Source organism: Podarcis filfolensis (genome assembly GCF_964270895.1).
Source record: "Podarcis filfolensis genome assembly, chromosome: 4".
Classification (NCBI taxonomy): Eukaryota; Metazoa; Chordata; class Lepidosauria; order Squamata; family Lacertidae; genus Podarcis; species Podarcis filfolensis.
This window is the reverse complement of record NC_139607.1, coordinates 104,486,451-104,509,013: the sequence shown is the minus strand read 5'-3', so window position 1 is coordinate 104,509,013 and position 22,563 is coordinate 104,486,451. Positions and strand designations below refer to the sequence as shown.

Genomic DNA, 22,563 nt, shown 5'->3' with positions numbered 1-22,563 from the left:
TTCGCGGTTAGAGCATCCGGCTGGGCCAACCCGGGGGTCCTGGGTTCGAGTCTCCCCACTGGGGAACGAGGCTCGCTGGATGACCTTCAGAGTCAGGGAGTGCCTGGCAAGAACCCAGCCTGCCTTACGGGGCTGTGGGGGGGGATTAAATGGGGAGGGGGTGTTGGGAGACCCACGCTCGCTCCCAGGAGGATAAAGGATGGAAGGGCAAAGCCGTCCACCCAAACTGATGCCCAGTGTCCAGAAAATCAAGCGAAACGGGGGGCGCTGTCCGTGCCCAAGCGCCCAAGGTCACGGCAGGCCGGGGGGGGGGGAGCTCCGTCCGTGTCGGATTTCCAGGCGCCCCCCAGGGCGACCCTCTCCCCCCGCGGGAGATGGGGAGAGGGAGCCGCCGAAGGTGGCATCTCCCGTCGCCAGAGACCCGGATGAGGCGAGCGGGGTGCCCAGCTGGCACTGCCCCCTCCCAGATGGGTCAGGCGCCCCCCGCCCCTCTGGGGTCTCCGCCGGGCGGGGCGCATCAGCGCGGGGGTGGGAAACTCGGAGGGGCGCCCCGTCGGAGACCCCCGCGCTGAGCCGGCTGCCCCCCCCCCCGCGCCGGGAAGCCAGCTTCAGGCGCGGCCCCCGTTGCGCAGGATTTGCTTCCGGAGCCCGCGGACGGGGGGGGGGACCCCTGCAAGTGACCCCCGCCCGACGAGCCCCGGTCCCTCCCTCCCCCCAGGAGCCCCTCGAGGCTCCCCCCTCCCTGCTAGCGGGCGGGGCTCGGCGGGCTCGGAAACGGAAACGACGCCTCCCCCCCCCCGGTTCTCTCCCTCCCTCCCTCCCCCCCCCCGGCCGCCCCGTCTCCATCCTCACGCAGGCGCCGCGCTGCTGCAGGTACCGCGATGCAAGAGGGAGAAAAAAGAGGGGAGGGGGTCGCTAGGGACAACGGAGCCCCCCCCCTCGGGAGGGGGTGCACGGTGGGGAGGGGGCTGCGGGGGCGCCGGTGGTCCGGGATGCCTGGGCGGGGAGGGAGAGGGTGCCTGGCCCCCTCCGTCAAGGAGACCCTTCCCACAAAGGGACCCCCAGGGGCATCGGGAGCAGATTCTGCGCCCCCCAATGGCTCTGGCCTCGCGGGGAGGGGTGGGGGGCTGCACGATGACGGCCGGGGATGCCCGACCCCCCGGGAAGGGCGCGCGGGGGGGGCTCCATCCTTCTCCCGGCTCCCTTCTCCGCCCTCGCGCCCCCCGACTCTTGGCACCGGGGGCGGGAGAGGACGCCCCCCGTCTCCTTGTCCAGCAGGGCCGGCTAGGAGCAGACGGGGGGGGGGCACACCTGCCAGGGAAGCTGCGCCAAACCCCCTCCATTTCCATCTCCCTTCCAGGAGAGGCCTTGGATGGGGATTTGAGCAGGCGGGGAGGATGTGGGGCTGGTGCCCGGCTGGCACGGAGGGGGGGGCGGGGAGAGGCCAAAGCGCCCCCCCCCCGGAACAGGAGCCAGCTGGCCTGGATGGACTCCCTCTCAATCCAACCACTCATTTCTGGCCGCCCCCCCAAAGGGCCTGTGGATGCCCCCTGGTCACAACTAGAGAGGAGTGGGCAGTGGGGGGGGGGGTGCTGCCCTGGTCCTGCCCCCTGCAGAGACCCCCCTCCAGGCCCTGAGCCCCCCCAGCGCTTGGTGGGTTCAAGGGGGGTCCCAGGGGGCTTGTGGAAGGTGGCGAACTAGGGGGGGTGCTCTGATGAATTAGGGGGTTCTGTGGGGCAGGGCAGTGGGGGCTGCGGTTTTCCAGGGCGCTTTGCCAGGCTCTGGGGCTGAAGGGTCTTGGGGTGGGAGGGGGCTGCTGCTTCTGGGAGACCCCCTTCTGCTGCCTCAGCTGAGTTGCGCCTTTTCTGCCTCCAGGCTCTAGGGGCAGACCCTCTCCTGGCCGCTGCCCGTTTTGTGCCACCCAAAGCATGTAGTTGCCCGCTCTTCTCTCTCTCCGGCCCACGACAGGTAAGTCCAAGGGGGTGGGCAGAGACCGCTGGGCTTAGGGCAGGGGGGAGCAGTTGCAGGGGTCAGGAAAGAGTGGCATAGAGCATGTGCAAAGTGCCTCGGCCCATTAGAGCTGGGGGCAAAACTTTGAAGGCAGGCTGTTCTGGGGATGCCAGGACTGCGATGCCAAAATGTCACCTTCCCTGCTAACAAAGACACCCTTTTCAACAAACAATTCCAGCTTTTTTTCTGAAATCGAGCTCTCAAACACTGCCCTGAGATCTCTGGATATTATTATTATTATTATTATTATTCTATTTTCTGAATGCCAGGCCTTGTGGCTTAATGCTGGCACAGTGAAGGCCTTGTGGCGGCTGGGAAATGTGTTTCCTTACCACGATCAGCTATAATAATAATAATAAAAATTATACCCTGCCCATCTGGCTGGGTTTCTCCAGCCACTCTGGGCTGCTCCCAACAGAATAATAATAATAATAATAATAATAATAATAATAATAATAGCGACAAAACATCAAACATTCAAAACTTCCCTAAACAGGGCTGCCTTCAGATGTCTTCTGCAAGTCAGATAGTTGTTGATTTCCTGGAGTGTGTGATGGAATTCTGCGGAGCATGTGCAGAGTGCCTTTCCCTTTCCCCTGAGAGTTAGAGCAGACAACCTCCAGGGATCTGGTATTAGGCTCTCCGGAGAGGGGGGGGGGGTGGCAGTGGAGGAGACCAGAATCGCTGCTTTGCAGAGGACATTGTTAACCTGCAGAACTACCTGCCACTGGAGGAGGGAGTTGCTCTTGTGCTGGGATCCTGCTTGTTGTGGGTTTCCCTTTGGGGCCCATGCTTGGACACTGTGAGGGTGCCAGAGTGGGGCTGAGCGCCTAAGAGGCTCCTCTCTCTCTCTCTCTCTCTCTCTCTCTCTCCTTCCTTCCTTCCTTCCTTCCTTCCCTCCTTCCCAGGGCTCCCGCCATCTCCTTTCCTGCCCCCCACGGGACCCCCAGCGCCATGTCGGGCTCCCTGAGCAAGAGGGGCGACTTGGCCAACGACAACAGCTGCCTGGGCCTGAGCCTGGGCCTGGTGGCTCCCGCCGTGGGCCCGATCCTGCCCCGCAAGGGCCACTGCACCTACACCTGCGCCGAGCTGCAGGGGGTCCTGGGCTGCTCCCCCAGCGCGGAGGAGCCCCCCTCCAACACCAAGTGGGTGAAGGACGGGCAGAACCAGCTGCGCCAGGCGGCCGAGAGGGGCCGCGACCAGAACCGCAATGAGCTCAGCCCCCCCACCAAGGAGCTGAGCGCCCTCCTCATCCCGCTGACGGGGGACGCCCAGCGAGAGGAGGAGGAGGAAGATGAGGAGGAGGAAGAAGAAGAGGAGGAGGAGGAGGAGGAGGAAGAGGACTCCACACCCGTCCAGAGCGAGCCGGCCACCGAGTCGGAGGAGCAGAGCTCGGAGAGGGCTCCTCCGCGGGGGGATCAGGGCCGCAGCGCCAGCCTCCTCTTTGGCATGCGCCACAGCACCGCCAGCGACGAGGACTCCAGCTGGGCCACCCTCAGCCAGGGCAGCCCCGCCGGCAGCTCCCCCGATGAAGCAGGTAGGGGGCCAAGGGCCAAGGGCCCCTCGCTGGAGACCCAGAAGGGGCCTGGGGGTTCCTGAAGCCGGACCCCGGCCGTGCCAAGGCAGGCGGGACGGCTCCCTATTGCCCACTCTGACTGGCAGGAGATGCCCAGGAGGGGAGGGCTCAGGGTCATGGGTTCAAAAGATTCCTGCCTTGCAGAGGGTTAGACTGGATGACCCTTGGGGTCCCTTCTAGGATTCTAGGGTTTTAAAAATGTTTATATACTGTCTTTTTCTCAAGGTGCTCAAGTACAGTCATACCTCGGGTTACAGATGCTTTAGGTTGCGTTTTTTTTGGGTTAAGGGCCGGAAGTACCAGAGCAGGTTACTTCTGGGTTTCGGCAGCCACACATGCGCAGAAGCGCTAAATTGCACTTTGCACATGCGCAGAAGGGCTGAATCGCAACTCGTGTGTGCGCAGATGCGCCACTGTGAGTTGCGGATGCTGTGGGTTGCGAACATGCATCCCTCACGGATCACGTTCGCAACCTGAGCATCCACTGTACGTGGTTTTCCTGGTTTTCTCCTCACAACAACAAATGGATTTAAATCCAAATTTAGATGTAAATGGGAATTTAATAAATAAGAACAACAGCCCGGTGAGACAGGCTAGGCTAAGAGATGGTGTCTGGCTCCAAGGGCAGCTCAGAGGGAGGGGGGGCTGTGGAGACAGAGCTGCCCCCCCCACGCAGAATGCTATCGTTACGAATCCTGCCTTGCAGGGGTCGGGCTGGATGACCTTTGGAGTCCCCTCCCCCTCTACAGTTCTCCTGGGGGGGGGGGCTCTGATTTGAGGCAGGTGGGGAGAGGGAGGTCTCTCATGGCCACAGCCAGGGCCAAGTTGATGCCAAGGCAGCGAGGGGGGGGGGCTTGCCCACTGGGGCTCCCTGATTCCCCCCCCAGCTCCTGTTTTTCCATGGGGTGGGCTGTAGCGTTCCCAAAGCAAGGAAGGATTGGACTCTGATTACTAGAATACACACGAGGCTTGACCAGCAAGGCTCTGGGAGGAGTGTCAATAATAATCCTCCCCCCCCCTTGGCCCAGGTCGTTTTATTCACAAAAGAACTTTTTACACTGTGTTCGTAAGAACCAATCAGGCTCCCTCTGAGCATTTCAAAACCCCACGTGGGATAAAGTCAGATCAGAAGAAATTCTTTTAACCACAAAGAAACTACATACATCTGTAGTTCAGAGTCAATAAAACAGAAATAAAAGGAGGAATGCTTTCAGCAAAACCAGGGAGGTCATAAACAAGAGAGGCAGGATGGCAGAATTTACCATCTCCTTGTGAACTCTCTTCCTGGCCCTTAAGATCTGTCTTAAGATTAAACAACATCAAAGCTACCTTCTACCTTTCTGACCCAGGATGCCTGAGAAGCAACTGGCCTGTGTTCAGAATGCTTCTACGTGCCTGTCAGGTGTAGAGAACGCAAATGGCAGAGGTGGAGAGGCTTGCGGGATTCGATCAGAAACCACTCTCAATGAATTAAACCCAGTCAACGTGATGCTTCCATCGCGGACACAGTGGCTTGCTTCATTTTTCATAATTCCTCATAGCAATCCCACCTGACCCCCACACTCTGGATATTTGCACCCCTATAGTGGGGGGTGGGCAGGGGGCTGCCGCTGGACTCCCTGCTTCCTTGGTCTTGGGGGGGGCAGAGCTCAGCTCTGAGCCAGCGGCGTTTACTGCTTCACAGCCCCCCCTGCCTGGCATCTGGCTGTTGTCCTCCCCCCCACCAGGGAGCAGGGTGCCTTGGCGACGCTTCTTGCCTTGGCAGCCGTGATGTCAGTGGGTGCCTTGGGACACCCGCCCAGGAGCAGGCGGGGGGGGGGGCAGCCGGCGACACCAGCCCTCCGGGGCACAAAGGGAGCAGGCGTTGGAGCTGGATGCAGCCCCCCAGCGGGGACAGGAGCCATGCGGAGCCCTAGCCAGGGTGAGCAGTGGGGAGGGGGCTCCAGGGGAGGGACTGGCTGGCAGGCGGGGGGAGGCCCAATTTACAGGCCTGTGAGGAGGGGGGGCAAGGCAGACGGGGAGACTCCTCGGGACCTCCCTGTCCTAGAGCAGCAGGCACTGCCCCCCCAGGACCCGGGGGTCATCTAGTGCAACTCCCCCAATAAGGGGGGAATCACAGCTCAAGCTTCGTTCTGTGCTTGTACCCAAATTTAAAACATCTACCTCCCCCCACCCAAAAAAGTTGGCAACCACTCCCTCTCTGGCAGTCAAAGGAAGGGACTTTATTAGGAATTAAAGGTAGGCGGGGAGCAGGCAGAAAGTCGGAAGCAGTCCTTCTTTCCTGGAACATTTCCCCCGAAACATTTTGTGCATCTAAGTTTGGCCTCGTTGAGGGGCAGTATTTCAGTGCAGTGGCACCTTGGCTCCCAAACTCCAAAAACCCAGAAGTTTTTTGAACGTTTTTTGGAAGCCGAAGGTCCGACGCAGCTGTCGGCTATTGTTTCCGGGGTGCCTGCACCAATCAGAAGCTGCGCCTTGGTTTCCGAACATTTCAGAAGTCAAATGGACTTCCAGAACGGATTAAGTTTGGCGCTTTTGTTTTTGCTATTTATTTTGTATTTTTGTTTCTGAGGCTTTTTAGTTTAATTTGTTTTTGCGACTGTGCAGAACCCAGGTCAGCTACTGATTGATGGATTGCATGACTGCAGAAATGTTTCAAAGCCCCCCATCCAATGACTATCATCAGAGCAGATGAAAAATTAATTTTAATTTTTATCATCTACAATACTGTCTTGTTTATTTTATAGTACAGTACATTGATTATTGCTTTCATTTTAGGGATCAAGGGTCTCGTTAGATAGTACAATTCATATTAAATTGCTGTTATAGGGGTTGTTTTTAAAAGTCTAGAACGGATTAATTCATTTTGCATTCCTTTCTATGGGAAAGTGTGTCTTAGTTTTGAAACACTTTCGTTTTGGAACAGACTTCCAGAATGGATTAATAATAATAATAATAATAATAAATTTTTATTTATACCCCACCCTCCCCAGCCAGGACTGGGCTCAGGGCAGCTAACATCAAATATAAATTACAATAAAAAGTAACAGGAAAAAACAACAACAGTTAATTAAAATATGGCTTGAAATGCAACCTCATTTTAGTAGTAGCCCATAAATCAAGACCATAAAGGGAGGAAACATCAGATATTCACCCGAGGCAGCTATCCATGCTGGTCCTACGTGGGCCAGCAAAAAAGCCAAGGGGATATTTAAGGTATATACCAAATGCCATATAAGGGGTCAGGCTGTGCCCTGGCCAAAGGCCAGGCAGAACAGCTCTGTCTTGCAGGCCCTGCGGAAAGATGTCAAGTCCCGCAGGGCCCTAGTCTCTTATGACAGAGCGTTCCACCAGATCGGAGCCACAGCCGAAAAAGCCCTGGCTCTAGTTGAGGCCAGCCTAACCTCTCTGTGGCCTGGGACCTTCAGGATGTTTTTGTTTGAAGACCGTAAGTTTCTCTGTGGGACATACCAGGAGAGGCGGTCCCGTAGGTACGAGGGTCCTAGGCCGTATAGGGCTTTAAAGGTTAAAACCAGCACCTTAAACCTGATCCTGTGCTCCACCGGGAGCCAGTGCAGCTGGTACAGCACCGGGTGAATGTGATCTCGCAGCGAGGACCCCGTAAGGAGTCTCGCCGCGGCATTCTTGATGCCTCCCTTTCCATGGAGGCGCAGGTTACAGCAACAGCCAAGGCGACATTGTCCCACCTTTGCCACATCAAGCAGTTGGTCCCTTACCTTTCCCGCCCCGACCTGGCAACAGTGATCCATGCGACGGTCATCTCCAGGCTTGACTACTGTAATCTGCTCTGTGCGGGGCTGCCCTTGAAGGAGTACCCCTAAACATTTTTTTAACAGAAAAAAGCACTTATCGGAAGAGAAAACAAACTCCAGCGCTGGGGCTCTAGATAGAATTGCAGAGTCAGAAGGGGCCCCAGCGGTCATCCAGTCCAACCCCAGGCAATGCGGGAATCTCAGCTTGAGAAACCGGGACAGATCAGCCGCCCAGCCGTTGGGAGTCCTGCCTTGCAGGGGTTGGGCTAGATGACCCCGGGGCCCCCTCTGCCGTTCCCTGACCCCTTCCCTGTGGGGTGGAGATCGGCTGGCAGGCGGCTGGGAGGCCGAGGGGGCCAGATCCCGGGGATTGGGGTGGGGGTTCTATCTGCCCTCCCCCCCGGCTGCTTCACCCCAGTGCGCTGCCTCCGTTTTGGGTGGGGCAGGTGGGGGCAGGCAGACCCCTTTCCTTTTTTAAAAAAAAATGAAGAAATTTTAACATAATCAAACATTCAAATTACATTTTACAATTTCAATTAACCCCGCCCCCCATGACCCCAACCTCCTTCCCTGGTTTAGAACATATTTAGTTCTTCTGCTTATACTTTTATATACCCTTTTTTTTTTACTCCATATTTGTATTTTCTATTGTAAGTGTATTACTCAAATCCTGCAAGTGAGTTTGTTTCAATGCATCGTTTCTGCATATACATCATAAAAGGTTCTCAATCTTTTTTGAAGTCATTCTTGTCCTTCTTTTTGAGTTTCTCCCTTAACTTTGCCATTTCTGCGTCTTCCATCAACTTTTCTTGCCGATGTTCTTTCATTGGTATTTCATCACTTTTCCATCTTTGGGCTAATAAGATTCTAGCCGCTGTTGTTGCACACATAAATAAATAATTTCTTCTTTTTTTAAAAAATCATTTTTATTAATTTTCCAATAAAAAACAGCCAATCAACATATCCAATCATAATCCAACTAAAGCAAGAAACTAAAATAAAAAAAAGACCAAATTGTAATTATCACTTTTTGGGGGCTCCCCATAGTCTGGACCTCTGAAGCATATCTCCAGATCTTCAGTCCTGCCTCTCCTTCTTGTTTTCATATTTTTCACATCCCGATTTTAACGCTTTAAAGTTCTCTGTCACTGGCTCTACAATTCTCAATCATGTTATAAATCATACATCCTTTCGCCCGTCGATTACAGCTTTCTTTGTGTATATATATATATTTCCAACTGTCTATTTGCCTTCGCAGCTTTCCCTGACTCCATTCCAATCTTCCAATCTGGCCTGTTGTCCAAACCTTTCTTTTTAGATTTAATGACACAGTACCTTCCACGTTAAATAAATAAAATTTTATTGTCTTTGGGTATATCTTACTCTAATATACCCAGCAGAAATGCCCAGAGCTGACTCGCCCCTCTCTCTCTGCAGATTCCTTCTGGCTGTGCAACTCGCTGGAGACGGACTCCGACCTCCCGGCCGGATGGATGCGGGTTCAAGACACGTCCGGGACCTATTACTGGCACATCCCGACCGGCACCACCCAGTGGGAGCCCCCCTCGGGGGGCGGGGGCAGCGACTCCGCGGGAAACACCCCCTCCAAGGAGAGGCAGGTGAGGGGGAGTCTGGAGCAGAAGACCAGCCGGGGCCGGATGGAGCTTGGAGGCGGCCCTCAGCTCCAGAAGGGAAGGGGGCCCTTTCCGTGTCCAGCTCTCCTTTGCCCATAAGAAATGGTCACTGTTTTTTGTGTTGAATATTTGCTAGGTGGTCATTGCAGGAGCTCACAGGGATCTCAAGCCATTTGCACATCACAAAAGATGTACCGTATTTTTCGCTCTATAAGATGCACTTTTCCCCTCCAAAAAAGTAAGGGGAAATGTGTGTGCGTCTTATGGAGCAAATGCAGGCTCCGTGGCTTCAGCAAAAGCAACGGGAAGCCGCTGCGCTCTGGAGCCTTCCCGTTGCTTTCGCTGAAGCCTGGAGAGCAAGAGGGGGCGGTGCGCACCGACCCCTCTTGCTCTCCTGACTTCGCTTTGCTGGAGAGGCGCTGCGCAGAGAGGGAGAGAATATTTTTTTCCCCTTGTTCTCCTCCTCTAAAACTAGGTGTGTCTTATGGTCGGGTGCGTCTTATAGAGCGAAAAATACGGTATAGTCATACCTCGGGTTAAATATGCTTCGAGTTGAGTGCGTTCGAGTTGCGTTCCTTGGCAACCCGGAAGTAACGGAGCGCGTTACTTCTGGGTTTCGCCGCTTGCGCATGTGCAGATGCTCAAAATGATGTCACACGCATGCGCAGAAGTGGTGAAAAGCGACGCACGCATGCGCAGACACGCCATCGCTAGTTACGTTTACCTCTAGATGCGAACGGGGCTCCGGAAAGGATCCCGTTCGTATCTAGAGGTACCACTGCATTTTATCAAAGTAATTGATATAGAATTGAGCAAAGCAGTGATATTTGAGGGAGCAGGCAAGCAGGCGGGGCTCATGACTTACATCAGTGGTGTCCAAACTTTTTTCAAAGAGGGCCAGATCTGATGAAGTGAAGGGCCATGAGTTGTTAAAGTTGAAGTTGTTGAGGTTTTTTTGAGGCTTTTACCCCAGGAAATAAACTTCCACAGGGGCCGGATTAAACTGGCCAGCAAGCCGGATTAGGCCCCTGAAACAGACTTTGGACATGCCCGACTTACATCCTAGGAGCCTACACAGCACAAAACACGGTTGCTGCATATAGGTTTTATATCTTATATTTTGGACATCCAGGTTTTTTCCCCTTTACATTTTTTGGGGGCCCCCAAGAGACAGTGGTGGAGGAAGGGGGGTGGTCCTCCCCAGGTGCCATCTCTGAGGGGGTGACAAGAAGCCACCCCCAGGGGGACTTGCCCATCGCGCCGCTGCAACTGCATGCGGAGGATCCTCCGCTCGAGGCTGCACCATCCGCTGCCGCCCATACGGCACTTGAGCATCACTGTCGGCAAACCGCCCGGCGGCGCGTGCATATATGCTGTACGTGTGGTGCATGTGTGGCGCCACTTGAGTGCCTTATGGACGGCGGCAGGATCCCTCCGCCACTGCCGTAAGCAGAGGATCCCGCCACCGTCCGTACGGCACACACATCCGTGACACGTAGAAGTACATGCATGCACCGTATGTAGTGGTGTGCATGCATGCACGCTGGGCGGTTTGCCCCAACATCCTGCACCGGGGGCCGGTTCTCCTTCCTTCGCCCCTGCCCAGAGAGTGGGTTCTTAAGCTATCGCTTGTATACCTTAGACGTAAATCTGGCACTGAGCTCTTTCCCAGGCTCAGTTTAAGCACTGCAGGTCTAGGGCAGCTTACAATTTTAATAAATATGAGATAGAATACTAAATAAAATAATAATTCATAGTAATTCATAATTATAATTCCTAAGGGGGGGTATAGGGGCTTGCTTGTGACACTTTTTCTTTTCTTAAAATATATTTTTATGAAAAATTTCTTAGTTGACAAAAATACACGCATTGTCTCTTTTTCCACGTTGCATTTTCTGCAGATCAGTTTCATCTGCGGTGAGACGTTAGAGTCATGCCTCACGCCGCACTTTCAGTCGATGGCTCTCCTCCTCGGGAGGCCTGCCGATTCTGCGCTCGAGCCGTTTTTAAAGCCCCTTTCAATATTACGTATTTATTTGTTAGATTTGTATACCAGCCTTCATTGTGAGGTCTCAGGGCAGCTGGCAGAATAAAATACAGGACAAGAGGAACTAAATAAGTAAATCAAAACAGCAGGACAATACGCCCACAGTCCCTGTGCAGCCCTGGGCGGTGGGGATGGGGTTGGCTGTTGTTTTTTTTGAGAAAAACTATTTCTCACCACGTAAACCAGAGGAAAATCAAAATCAAACAACAAACAGAAGCTTTAATTATGAGCAAATGATTAAGCAAATGATGCTGGCCCCACCCGCTTCCCTCCCCTGGCAGGAGACCCAAAGAGGGCAGCTCGGCATGGCTGGTGTTTAACTGAGCTTTTAATATTCTGTTGGGAGTGGCTGGGAAACCCGGATGAATGGGTGGCCGATAAATAAGAAAGTTATGATGGTGTTGAGGGTAAATTGAGGGGACTTTGGGTGTGGGGGGGCACTTCCTTTGTGCTGCACTTGCTCTGGGCTGCTTCTGTAGAAGCGGAGATCTGCCAAAGGGTCCCCAAAGGTCCTCTAGTCTCACCCCAGCAATGCAGGGATGGCAGCTGAAGCAGCCCTGACAGGCCGACCCCCAACCTCTGCACCTCGCAGAGTCGTTCTCTCTTCTTCTTTTTCAAAGTTCTTTTTGTTCATTTTCACTTTTACCATTTGACATCTGTTGAAACCAGGAACGGGGGGGGGGGGGAGTTAAATGACTCCCCACCAAACCCCAACCACAGCATCTAAAAAGTAGTCTATAAAACTATAAAACTTTTTTTAAAAAATAATTTTTATTAAGTTTTACAATTCTATATTCACCACAATAAATCTTGTGCCCACTTAATCAATACTCATTTAACCTCTTCATCCTTGGTTTCCCACTCTAATAATAATTATACATCTTCTTCAACAATTTAGTATTATTTCCTATAATTTCCCCTTGGAATCTGAAGTATAGCTAAATCCTTTCTTTTTATCTTCTTTAAAGACCTCATTTAATTGACAATATTGCAACCAATCATGTACATAATCTCTCATCTCTTCAAGATCCTTCAGCTTTAATTTTCCCTCTGTTTCTGTTAACAGACCTCTAGATGTAGCCATTTTTCTTCCCTATTTGTTTTTTTAATTGAGGTTGCTTCTGTTGGAGACAACAGTCTTTTGTTCTAATAAACCTTTGTGTTTTCCCCATACTTTAAAAAGTGATCTCCTAATTAAATGATTATGGAATTCTTTATGTACCGTATTTTTCTGTGTATAAGACGCTCCCTATTTGGGGGGGCTCCAAATTAAGAAAACACTGGCTCAGCACTACCCGTGTATAAGACGAGCCCTAATTTTAAACCTAATTTTTTTGTAAAAAAACCCTAGTCATATACATGGAAAAATATGATACTTTCCCTTTATTATACCATAGACACGCATGCTAACCAAACCTATTATCACGTCCTTCCAGGTCTAACATATCTGTATCTTAGAGTAATCCTCAGCCCTCTCAAGGATGTTTGAGAACTTCTTTGGGGGGGGGAGCAAGTAAACTCACCTGCCGGTGGTGGGGCAGCCCCATAGACCCCTCCCTTTGCTTGTGCTGAGCGAAGAGGGGCAGAGAGGGACTGTTCTTCCTCACCTGACCCCCCCTGCACCTTTGCAGCTCACCTGGATGGAGTTTGGGCAGGCTGAGCCCTCGGAGGAAGCCGCTGCCTTCTGGAAGGTGAGAGGCTGGATGGGGGGGCGAGGGGGTGAGGGAGGGGGTGGGGCTGACCTGGGGGGCTCCTTTCTCACGGTGTCCCCTTTTCCGCTGTGCTCTCTGCAGGACGTCCCGTCGGAAGAGGGGGTCCCAGAGCCCCAGGAGGACAAGAAGGGCACGCTTGGCTTGTGCTTGGGGTCCCCCGGCAACTGGTGAGTGGGGCGGAAGGGGGCCCCCCAGGAGGGAAGATTCACTGTTTGCACGACCCACTAAGAAGATAACGCGACACGATTCAGAACAGGGACAATTGAGTGCACATTTATATGCAGTGGGACCTTGGTTCTCAAACTTGATCCGTTTCAGAAGTCCGTTCCAAAACCAAGATGCGCTTTCCCATAGAAAGTACAGTGGAACCTCGGGTTACGTACCTCTCTGGAAATGTAACCTTCAGGTTACGAACGTGGCAAACCAGGAAGTACCGTATTTTTTGCTCTATAAGACGCACCAGACCACAAGACGCACCTAGTTTTTGGAGGAGGAAAACAAGAAAAAAAACATTCTGAATCTCAGAAGCCAGAACAGCAAGAGGGATCGCTGCGCAGTGAAAGCAGCAATCCCTCTTGCTGTTCTGGCTTCAGTCATAGCTGCGCAGCCTGCATTCACTCGACGCACACACATTTCCCCATACTTTTTAGGAGGGAAAAAGTGAGTCTTATAGAGCAAAAAATACGGTATTTTTCCAGGTTTCACTCCGCGCCAATTTGCAGAAGCACTTTACATGCCACACACAAGTGCAGAAGCGGCACCTCTGGATACAGATTTTTCAGGGTGCGCATAGACCCCCAGAACAAATTAAATTCGTATCTAGAGGTACCTCTGTAATGCAAAATGAATACTTTTAAAAATGAGCCCTAAAACAGCAATTTAACATGATTTTTTTCTATCTAACGAGATAGATAAAATGAAAAATGAAAGCAATAAACAATGTACCGCAGTCACACAATCAGTCAATCAGTAGCTGAGCTGGGTTCCACACAGTCACAAAAACAAAGCAAAAAAGAGCCACGAAAATGCAAAATAAATAGCAAAAACAGACAGACCTCAGCGTAACACTCAAAACGGAGCATGTTCGGCTTCTGAAAAAAGTTTGCAAACTGGAACACTTACTTCCGGGTTTGCAGTGTTTGGGTTCCAAGTTGTTTCAGTACCAAAGCCTTTGAGAACCAAGGGACCACTGTAGAATAAAATTTAAACGATTCAGTTTAATTAAGCCAAATGGATGAACTTGACCCAGGGATGCCATTTATGTCTCCAGAGCTCCCCTTCCTCTCAGCTCCCCCCAAGTAATCTTACCCCCCACTTTCTGGACCCCTGGTCTATGGGGCGCAACTCCCAACGGGGACTGAGGCTCCTTCCTTGCAAAATGGGGTGCAGTCGGGGGGTCTGGCCTGTGGCAAACTCCCCCCCCGGCTGCTCTGGGCTCCGGCAGCTCCTTCTCCCCCCACTTTCCAAGGGACTTGGAGGTCCAGTTCAGGCAGCTGCTTTCCCTGTGTGTCTGGGCCCCATTGTTCCCCGGTCAGCGAAAGGCGCTCTGCACATGCCCCAAGGAAGCCTGCCGTGTCCTCTGCCGCCTCTGGCTCCAACTGTGACCCTGACTTTGCCGCTTCCTTTCCCCAGGTCTTCCCTGGAAGAGGGGGGCGAGGAAGAGGAGCAGTTCCTGGGCGTCTCCCAGGGGTCCAAGGTAAGGTGGGCTTGCCGGGGGGGGGGTCCCAGCCATGGGACGGGGAAGGGTCTGCTCTTGGCCTTAGGGCATTTGGGGGTGGGAAGAGGAAAGGGGGCCCCTCTCTTCCTATGGCACTAAGGGGGGGGCACCAGCTGCAGCAGGCCAACAGAAAACCAGACTATTTCTTTAAAAAATAGTTATTAAGTTTCCATTTTATCACCTTTAAACAAATCCTTATTATACCCATTGCATAATATACTCAGGCTGTCTTACCCATAAGCACTAGGGGTGCAGGGCACCTGGGCGCCCGACTCTCAGGGGCGCCAGGCCGAGAGTCTGAGGCCGAGATTTGGAGTCTGGCGATTGGGAAGAGCCGACAGCTGCTGCCGAGTGGAGCAGAGCCCGTCCGAACACCGCAGCTCTTCTGCTGTGGGCAAGCAAGGCACTGAGGCAGCCGGCTGGCTCCGTCCTCCTGTGTGCCTGGGATTGGTGGGCTGTTGAAAGGCCCCCCCAGCGCACGCTGCTCACACGAGGCGCCCGGCTTCGCTCAGTTGCTGCCACGTCCGCCTTGGGCTCGACTTTTGCTTTTGCACTGGGCTCTGCTTGCTGCCCCCCCAGGTGCCCGGCCCACCGCCACCACTGCCTCGGGCTCCTCTGTGGATGGTGGTGAAGTGGCTGGCCAGGACAGCTCTGACGTGTCAACAACTTTGGGGTTCCCCCCTAAGAAAAGGTTAACAACTCTGGGCAACCTGGGGGAGGGCGTGGGCAGATCTTTGCACCCTGGCACCGCATATCCTTAAGATAGCCCTGGTCTCAGGTTTGGGAGAGGTTGGGGCAATGGGTTGGGGCACCTCTCGGGGGTCCTGGGGGCCAGTGCCAGAGCCCCCACAGGCCAGGGCTCCAACGCAGCTTCTGCCTGAGCCTCGGAAGCAGCTTCCGGTAGAAACTGGAAGTCGCCTTGTCTTCCTTCCATGAAAGGAGGACAAGGTTGCAAGCAGAGAAGAATGAATCGTCCAGATGATGGACTCTGCCGAAAGGGCAAAATGGGCAGGGAGAATCAGAAACCAAGAAGATAAGAGATTTATTAAGGAATGGGGGAAATTTATAGATTATCTTAGGGATCACTGTACTCAGTTAGCAGGATTAATATAACACTTGTAAGGTAATAATTCTGGGGTTATAAATGGAAATTTGAATATTAATATAAGATGCAGTGTATAATGTAATACTATGGAAACAGGGCCGGATTTTGGTTTGATGTGGCCCTCAGCTCCGGAAGGGATTGGGGCCCTTTCTATGTCCAGCTGTCCTTTGTCAACAATAAATTGCCGCTGTTTTTTGTGTTGAATATATGCTAGATGGTAATTTAGGGACCTAATAGGTATCTCAAGCCATTTGTGCAGAACAAAATATGTATTTTATCAAAGGAATTGCTAAACAGAAATACAATTACGAAGAAGTATATTTTGGGGGACCCCCAAGAGAGGGGCCCCCTAAACTATAGCTTGTTTAGCTTATACATAAATCAGGCACTGATTGGAAATCTTGGGGGAGCAGAGGGAAGTCGAAGGATTCAGAGAATCCTGTTTATGTATAAAATTAATTATATTTGAATGTGAAAGTTATTTGTAAAAACTGAAGAGGAGAAACTGGAAGTCACGTCGGAGGTCTTGTCAGGCCCCCAACGTGACCCCCAAGGGCTCCCCTGTCACCAGGAGATGATGTCACAATGCCATGACATCATGTTACCTCTTGGATGTCACTGGGCACCCATAATCTGGGGCCCAAGTTGCTGCACTGGGCTGGGAGACTTCCCTGGGGGGGCCCACTTGACCCAGCTTGCCTCTGTCCCCCCCCCACAGTGCTTCTCGGTCCGCTCCCTGGGCTGGGTGGAGATGTCTGAGGAGGAGCTGACCCTGGGCAGGAGTAGCGTGGCCGTCAACAACTGCATCCGGCAGCTGGCGGGGCAGAACCCGGATCTGGGGGGCTCCTGGGAGGAGGTGAGTCCTGCTGAGGGGGGGGAGATCCCTAGGGCTGCAAATGTGGGCGGGGGCAGCCTTCACCGGGCGGAGGAGAAGAGGGGTGGTTTGGATGAGTCTTGGGTGCCCCCTCCTCTGCCCACAATGCCTGTAGGGCTGCAGGGGGGGGGGTTCCTGTTGGGGAAGGGGCCTCTGTGCAGCTGTGACCCCCCTCCCCCCTCCCCGCAGGGCAAGGCGATGCTCCTGGTCTTGGAGAACGAGACCCTGAAGCTGCTGGACCCCGAGGAGCAGCTGGTCCTGCACAGCCAGCCCGTCGTCACCATCCGCGTCTGGGGGGTCGGGAGGGACAGCGGAAGGTAGGGGGGCCCGCTGTGGGGAGGGGGGCAGGGAAGGGTCCCTTTCCTCTGGCCCCGAGTTGGCCGGCCAGCTGCTTGGGCATGGGATCCTAGAAGGGGCCCCTGAGGGTCCTATAGCTCACCCCCTGCAAGGGAGGGGGGTGGGGTGGGGCTTCCCCACTGCCTCCAGATTCTGCCCGCCCCCACCTGCCTAACTTTGACTGCTCTCTTCTCTTCCGCACTTGCTCCCCTTGGGGATCCAGGGAGAGGTAGGTAGCTCTGCCCAGAAAACACCCCTTCCTTTCAGTTCTTCTTGAGCACCCCTCTTCTTACCCCCCACCCCAAAAAACATTGCATTGTGAACAGTTGAAAGTGGCAGCCCCCCTTGACCCCTGCCTGCTCATCTTTGAAAGGGATCCTTTTTTATGGGGGTGGGGGGAGCACCCTGCTTTGCCAGGGGGTGGGGGTGGGGGTGACCTCGTTGGGAAAGCCAGAGCCACCCCCCCGTGCTGCCATCTTAACCCCCAAGAGGCGCCACAAGAACAGGGCCTTCTCTGTGGTGCCCCCTTGCAGAATACTCTCCCCAGAGAGGTTCACCAGGGGGAAACTTCCCTCCATGCCCATTCATGAGTGTGTTTTTTTGGGGGGGGCATTCTAATTTTTAACTGGTTTTATGTGGTTGTGTTTCGTAATGTCAGGGGGCTTTAAGACTCTTTTGGTGCAAAGCGAATGAGAGACATGATAAATAAGAACCCCCCCCAACTGTGTGTGTGTGTCCCCCCCCCCCAGGGATTTTGCTTACGTGGCCCGGGACCAGCTGGCCCAGATGCTGAAGTGCCATGTCTTCCGCTGCGACTCCCCAGCCAAGGACATTGCCACTGGCCTCCATGAGATCTGCTCCAAGGTGACGCCTGAAACCCCCCCCCCATGATACCCACCCCCTTTAGCTCCAGAGCAAGAGCCCCCCCCCCCCCCGGACAGGGCTCATGGGACCCCCCCTGCTCATGGGCCACCCCCCCCCGAGGAAGGGCATGTGGGTTGAGGGGGCGGAGGAATCACCCTTGCCCCCCCCCTGAGCTCCTGCAGGAAAAGCCCAGGACCTGGCAGAACGTAGCGCTCCGAGGCTCCTCTTCCTCGTTTAAAATGCAAAAAGCAGGTTTCTAGACCTCATTGCCAAGCAAGCCAGGTGGCCAGGGGGTGGGGGTGGGCTTCAGCTCTGTGCCCCCGAAGGGGTTTTCTGCTGCTCTTCCTTCATGCAGTGCTGGGGGGGGGGAATCTGTGTTCAGGTCCCCCCTGCTGACCCTCCTTTTGCTCTGCGATTCCTGCATTGTTGCGGGTTGGGCTAGATGACCCACGGGACCCCTTTGAACCCTGCAATTGTTCTGCCATTCTAGATCATGACGGAGCGGCGGAACGCCCGGCCCCCCCTGAACGGGCTGTCCCTCGACCACTCCAAGATGGTGGACATCCCTTTCCAAGGTAGCTTTGGCGATGGGGGGGGACAGGCCAGGGGGAGTATTCTGGCCACTGTTTTCATTTTATAATATATAAAGAACAGAGAACAGTTATAACAACAGGTGAACATTAAAAGACGAAAAAGTTCAAAATAGACACGCCAAATGGGTCCGGTTGCATTTGGGTGAAAATAACAGAGTCCTGCTAAAGAGTATCAGTCTTCTCTGATTTATCAAGTCTGGTTCTGGGTTCCCCAGGCTTGGGACAAGGGTTGCCTTGGAAACACACTGTATTTTTCCGTGTATAAATCCCCCCCCCCAATTTTTTAAGTTTGAAATTGGAGGTCGTCTTATACATGGAATGTTGCAATTATTTATTTCTAAATTTTGGGGTCAAAAAATAGGGGTCGTCTTATACCTGAGGACGTCTCATACATGGGAAAATACGGTATATGTCATGAAGGAATCCTATTAAAGGTGCCTGGAGGTTCTAGTCCTCATTGAAGCCTCAGATTTTCTCCATGACAGCTCTTTTGCAGAGTGAGAAATGGTCCAATTTTGGGCTGGTTCCCGTTGGGATACAAGTTAGGGTGGCCATATTCCGAAGAGTAAAAAAGACACTTTTGTAGGTGGGGGAGAAAAGAAAAAGAGTATTCATTAAGTGTGTGTGCAGTAAAAGATAACAGGTGTATTGAAATATTTAATAATGGTTATTAAAAATGAAAATGACATACCCTCCAACATTTTGTGAGATCCATTCAGGGCGCCCCCCCCCAAAATCCTGTGTCTCTGTCGCTCACCCCTCCTTCCCTTGGCTGCCTGCGGCCTCCTTGCTCACGAGACGCTGCATCTCCAGACAAGGCGAGGCTGAGCAGCCCCAGGAAGGAGAAAGGGTACCAAAAATGAAAATAAAGGCCATGATATTTTGCAAAATGTTAAAAAATCCACCCGGATGGCGATTTGATGTTTGACAAAGAAGAAATGTCCGGGGAAATAGGGGTGTTTGGCAACCCTGTTCCAAGCCTGTGCTGCCAGGATGAGGCCCAGGCTTTGGACACCTGTGTTGGCATCCCCAGAAAGATCCAGCAAGCTTCATTTGGAAGAGCAAGCCCTGGTTCTGCTTCTGCCAAAATTAAATGCCCAAATATCGCACAAACCCTCCACCCTAAAAGGAACCCCAGGTCTCCCCTGCAGTTGCTGTCGAAGGGATTTGCCCAGGACACCTTTGGGGGGGTCAAGGAGCTGTGCCCCCCCAGCCAAACTGGCACCTCTTGGGCAAAGGGGACCCGGGGGGGGCTTGTGCCCCAGGCTCACTTCCAGGCACGAGTTCTGCCCCCCAGGGGCCCCAGATGTGTGTTTTTTCGCCTCTCATGGCCGCTTCCTCTCTTCTCCCCCCCAGTTGAGTTTCCAGCCCCCAAAAGCGAATCTGTGCAGCGGTTCCAGGTCTTCTACTTGGGGAGCGTCATTGTGGCCAAGCCTGTGGGTAAGGAGGGGGCGGGGGAGCCGCTCTGGCGGGGCTGGCCAGGACCAGGGAGAGATCCGGGTTTGAATCCTCGACCAGGAATCTCACTGGGCGGGACCTGGAGGGCCGGGCACTCTCAGCCTAGCCGACCTCACAGAGGGGCTGTGAGCACAAAATGGGGAGAAGCTAGCAGGTTCGATCCCTGTTTAGGACAAGGGGTTATTCCTCTAGGGGCTGGTGCCCCCCCCAGTGGGTGCTGCTGTGTAGCCCTTGGCCTGCCCCACCTGGGGGGCTCGGGTCCTGCTTGCCAACCTCCCTGCCTCCCCCACCAGGCATGGACGTCCTCAATGCCGCCCTGGACGTGGCGCTGGCAGAGGGGGCCAGAGAGCAGTGGACCCCTGCCCAGGTCAGCGTGGCCCCTGCCACCCTCACCCTCACCCACCAACAGGTGAGTGCGCCCCTGGTCTCCGGGGGGAGCGGAGGGGGGAGGGGGAGGAAGATGGCAAGGCCTGACCCCCCCCGCTTTTCTCCCCAGACGGAGGGGGTGCTGTGCGAGTGCAGAGTGCGTTTCCTGTCCTTCATGGGCATCGGGCGGGACGTCCGCACCTTTGCCTTCATCATGGCTGCCGCCCCGGGAAACTTCCGCTGCCACATGGTCTGGTGCGAGCCCAACGCTGCCGGCCTGAGCGAGGCCGTCCAGGCCGCCTGCATGGTAGGTGCCCCCCCATAATTCAATATCAGGCCTGGCGGCAGCTGGCATCATCCCCAGCTTGTGGGAATGTTGTGGGTGGCAGGGCAGAATAGATTAATATTATCCTTCCTAACTCACGCTAGCAAGATTCTTCACTCAGCAGAATGTATTCCCTGTTACACAAGAGGAAGCTGGTTGCAGACTTGTTACAACAGCATAGCTGTCAACTTTTCCCATGAGGAATCCTATTTGGAATAAGGAAATTTCCCTGAAAAAAAGGGGAAAGTTGATAGCTATGTACAATGGGTCAGCAAACGTTTTCAGCAGGGGGGCTGTCCACCGTCCCTCAGACCTTGTGGGGGGCCGGACTATATTTTGAAGACGAAAAATGAATGAGTTCCTATGCCACACAAAGAACCTAGAGATGCATTTGAAATAAAAGCACACATTCCACTCATGTAAAAACACGCTGATTCCCGGACCGTCTGCGGGCCGGATTGAGAAGGTGACTGGGCCGGATCCGGCCCCTGGGCCTTAGTTTGCCTACCCATGTATTAGAATCTCTTAAGTTCTATTATTCCTGGCAAGACCCCTTTGATCCCCTCCTAAAAGAATAAAGACACCCCAGTCTGGTTCATAAGTAACAAAAAGAAGTTTACTCATGGCCCGCCGGTCAATTTAATCCAGCCCCCGTGGCAGTATATGTCCTGGGGTAAAGTCCTAAAGAAAGCTCAGCAACTAAAAACTTTGGGGTAAACTTCCATCCTCAACAACTTTGGTCAGCCCTCAGGCATGTTCACTTCATCAAATCTGGTCCTCTTTGAATAAAGGTTGAGCACCCCTGACCCACCTGGGCACACGCACGGAAGGATGCTGCAGCCAGGTGGAACAGGAAGTTTGCCTGGCTGGACCAACATCCCCTGCATGTCCCCTCTAGCAAAACAAGGAATGTTGTACTTGACTGCTCCAGTGGGTTACATCCCACAGGTGACCCCTCTGGCTGCATTTTTGCCATGCACCCTGTGGGGGGCAGGAGGTCCTGGGCGGGCAGGGACTGGGGGGGAAGTGGGGGGCTCGGTTGCCGCCGCCTTCACTGCCCTTCGGATCCTCAAACTGCCGAGTTGGAGGGCCCCCCAGGGGTCACCCAGCCCACCCCCTCGCCGTTGGACTGCCACCCGCTTCCTCTCTTGCAGCTGCGCTACCAGAAGTGCTTGGACGCCCGGCCCCAGACCACCAGCTCCTGCCTGCCGGCCCCCCCGGCCGACTCCGTGGCCCGCCGCGTGGGCTCCACCGTCCGGAAGGGGGTGCAGACCTTGCTGGGGAGCCTCAAGCCCAAGCGCCAGGGGGCCCAGACGCCGTGAGCGCCCCCTCGCCAGGCCCGCTGCGGGGGCCAGCAGGAGGGTCCGCACGGGGGCCCCTGTCGGATGAGGTCGGCCCCCCCATCAGCCCGGCAGCTCTTGTCCCCCCAGACCCCCCTTTGGGGAGAGCGAGTGTGCGAGGTGCGTATTTATGAGGCGCGAGTGCGAGTGTGTGAGAGAGGAACGCTGTGGCTCCCTGACGTGAGCTGCCGGGGGGAGCGAGCGGGATGCACATATCTAGGGCGCTCTCCTGGGGGGGCAGCTGCGGCCTCACCCCCCCCCCAAGTCGGGGCACCTGATCTTAAGCTGCTGCTTTTAATAGGATATGAAAGTGGAGGCTGGGGTGTATTTGGGGGTCCCTGCCCTAGTGGGGGGCACCATTGCTGTGTCTCCCCAGGGGTGGCCCCAGCGGACGGAGGCCCTCATGGGGGGGGGAGTGGAGGCCCCGGCCGTCTCTGCTATAAGAAGAGATCTCTGTGTTGTACTAAAACTTAATAAACTTGGTTCCCCTGATGTGGCTCCTTCTTGCAATGGGGGGGGGGCAGAGGGAGGGCCCCCCCGGCACGACCATGTCCTCCTGGAGATCCCTGGTGAGACTGCATCTGGGGTTCTGGGCACCGTTCTGGTCACCTCATGTCAAGCTGGAGTTGGAGAAGGTTCAGAAAAGGACGCTGCAGGGATCCCAGGGAACGGAGCAACTTGCTCATGAGTAAAGGGTTCGGGTTCAAATTTGGCGCTTTTCAGGGGAGGGAGTGGCAGCCGGAGAGAAGCTGACAAAATTAGTAGAGCTGGGCGATGTATCAATACATTGCCCAAAACTGGTTTGGAGTTCAGATCTCAATAATGATTCCAGA

At 54.2% G+C, this 22,563-nt stretch overlaps 2 protein-coding genes across 6 annotated transcripts in view; one reads left to right on the top strand and one right to left on the bottom strand.

The window, feature by feature from the left end:
- Window positions 1-22,563, bottom strand: part of TIMM10B (translocase of inner mitochondrial membrane 10B) — a 270,934-nt gene that overhangs the window by 92,154 nt on the left and 156,217 nt on the right. The window lies entirely within an intron of this gene.
- APBB1 (amyloid beta precursor protein binding family B member 1) lies at window positions 800-22,222 on the top strand. 4 transcript variants are annotated; one of them, XM_083609872.1, is made up of 15 exons: window positions 800-873; window positions 1,876-1,968; window positions 2,919-3,547; window positions 8,797-8,978; window positions 12,672-12,731; window positions 12,834-12,919; window positions 14,385-14,448; window positions 16,293-16,430; window positions 16,638-16,765; window positions 17,534-17,648; window positions 18,139-18,223; window positions 19,598-19,681; window positions 19,993-20,108; window positions 20,196-20,372; window positions 21,545-22,222. In XM_083609872.1, exons 3-15 carry the CDS (start codon window positions 2,965-2,967, stop codon window positions 21,710-21,712), a joined length of 1,986 nt encoding a protein of 661 aa, XP_083465998.1. In that variant the 5' UTR covers window positions 800-873; window positions 1,876-1,968; window positions 2,919-2,964; the 3' UTR covers window positions 21,713-22,222. The 4 variants fall into 4 exon arrangements, with proteins under 4 accessions (XP_083465998.1, XP_083465997.1, XP_083465999.1 ...); XM_083609873.1 differs by having other exon boundaries at window positions 810-873; window positions 1,883-1,968; XM_083609871.1 differs by having other exon boundaries at window positions 809-873; window positions 1,883-1,968; window positions 19,993-20,372.

Bases quoted from the DNA above. Each gene is read 5' to 3' on its own strand.
- APBB1 (XM_083609871.1), top strand. From the start codon at position 2,965: ATGTCGGGCTCCCTGAGCAAGAGGGGCGACTTGGCCAACGACAACAGC. The intron at 16,431-16,637 runs GTGAGTCCTGCT...CCCTCCCCGCAG, and splicing joins TGGGGGGCTCCTGGGAGGAG to GGCAAGGCGATGCTCCTGGT. The intron at 19,682-19,992 runs GTAAGGAGGGGG...CTCCCCCACCAG, and splicing joins CATTGTGGCCAAGCCTGTGG to GCATGGACGTCCTCAATGCC.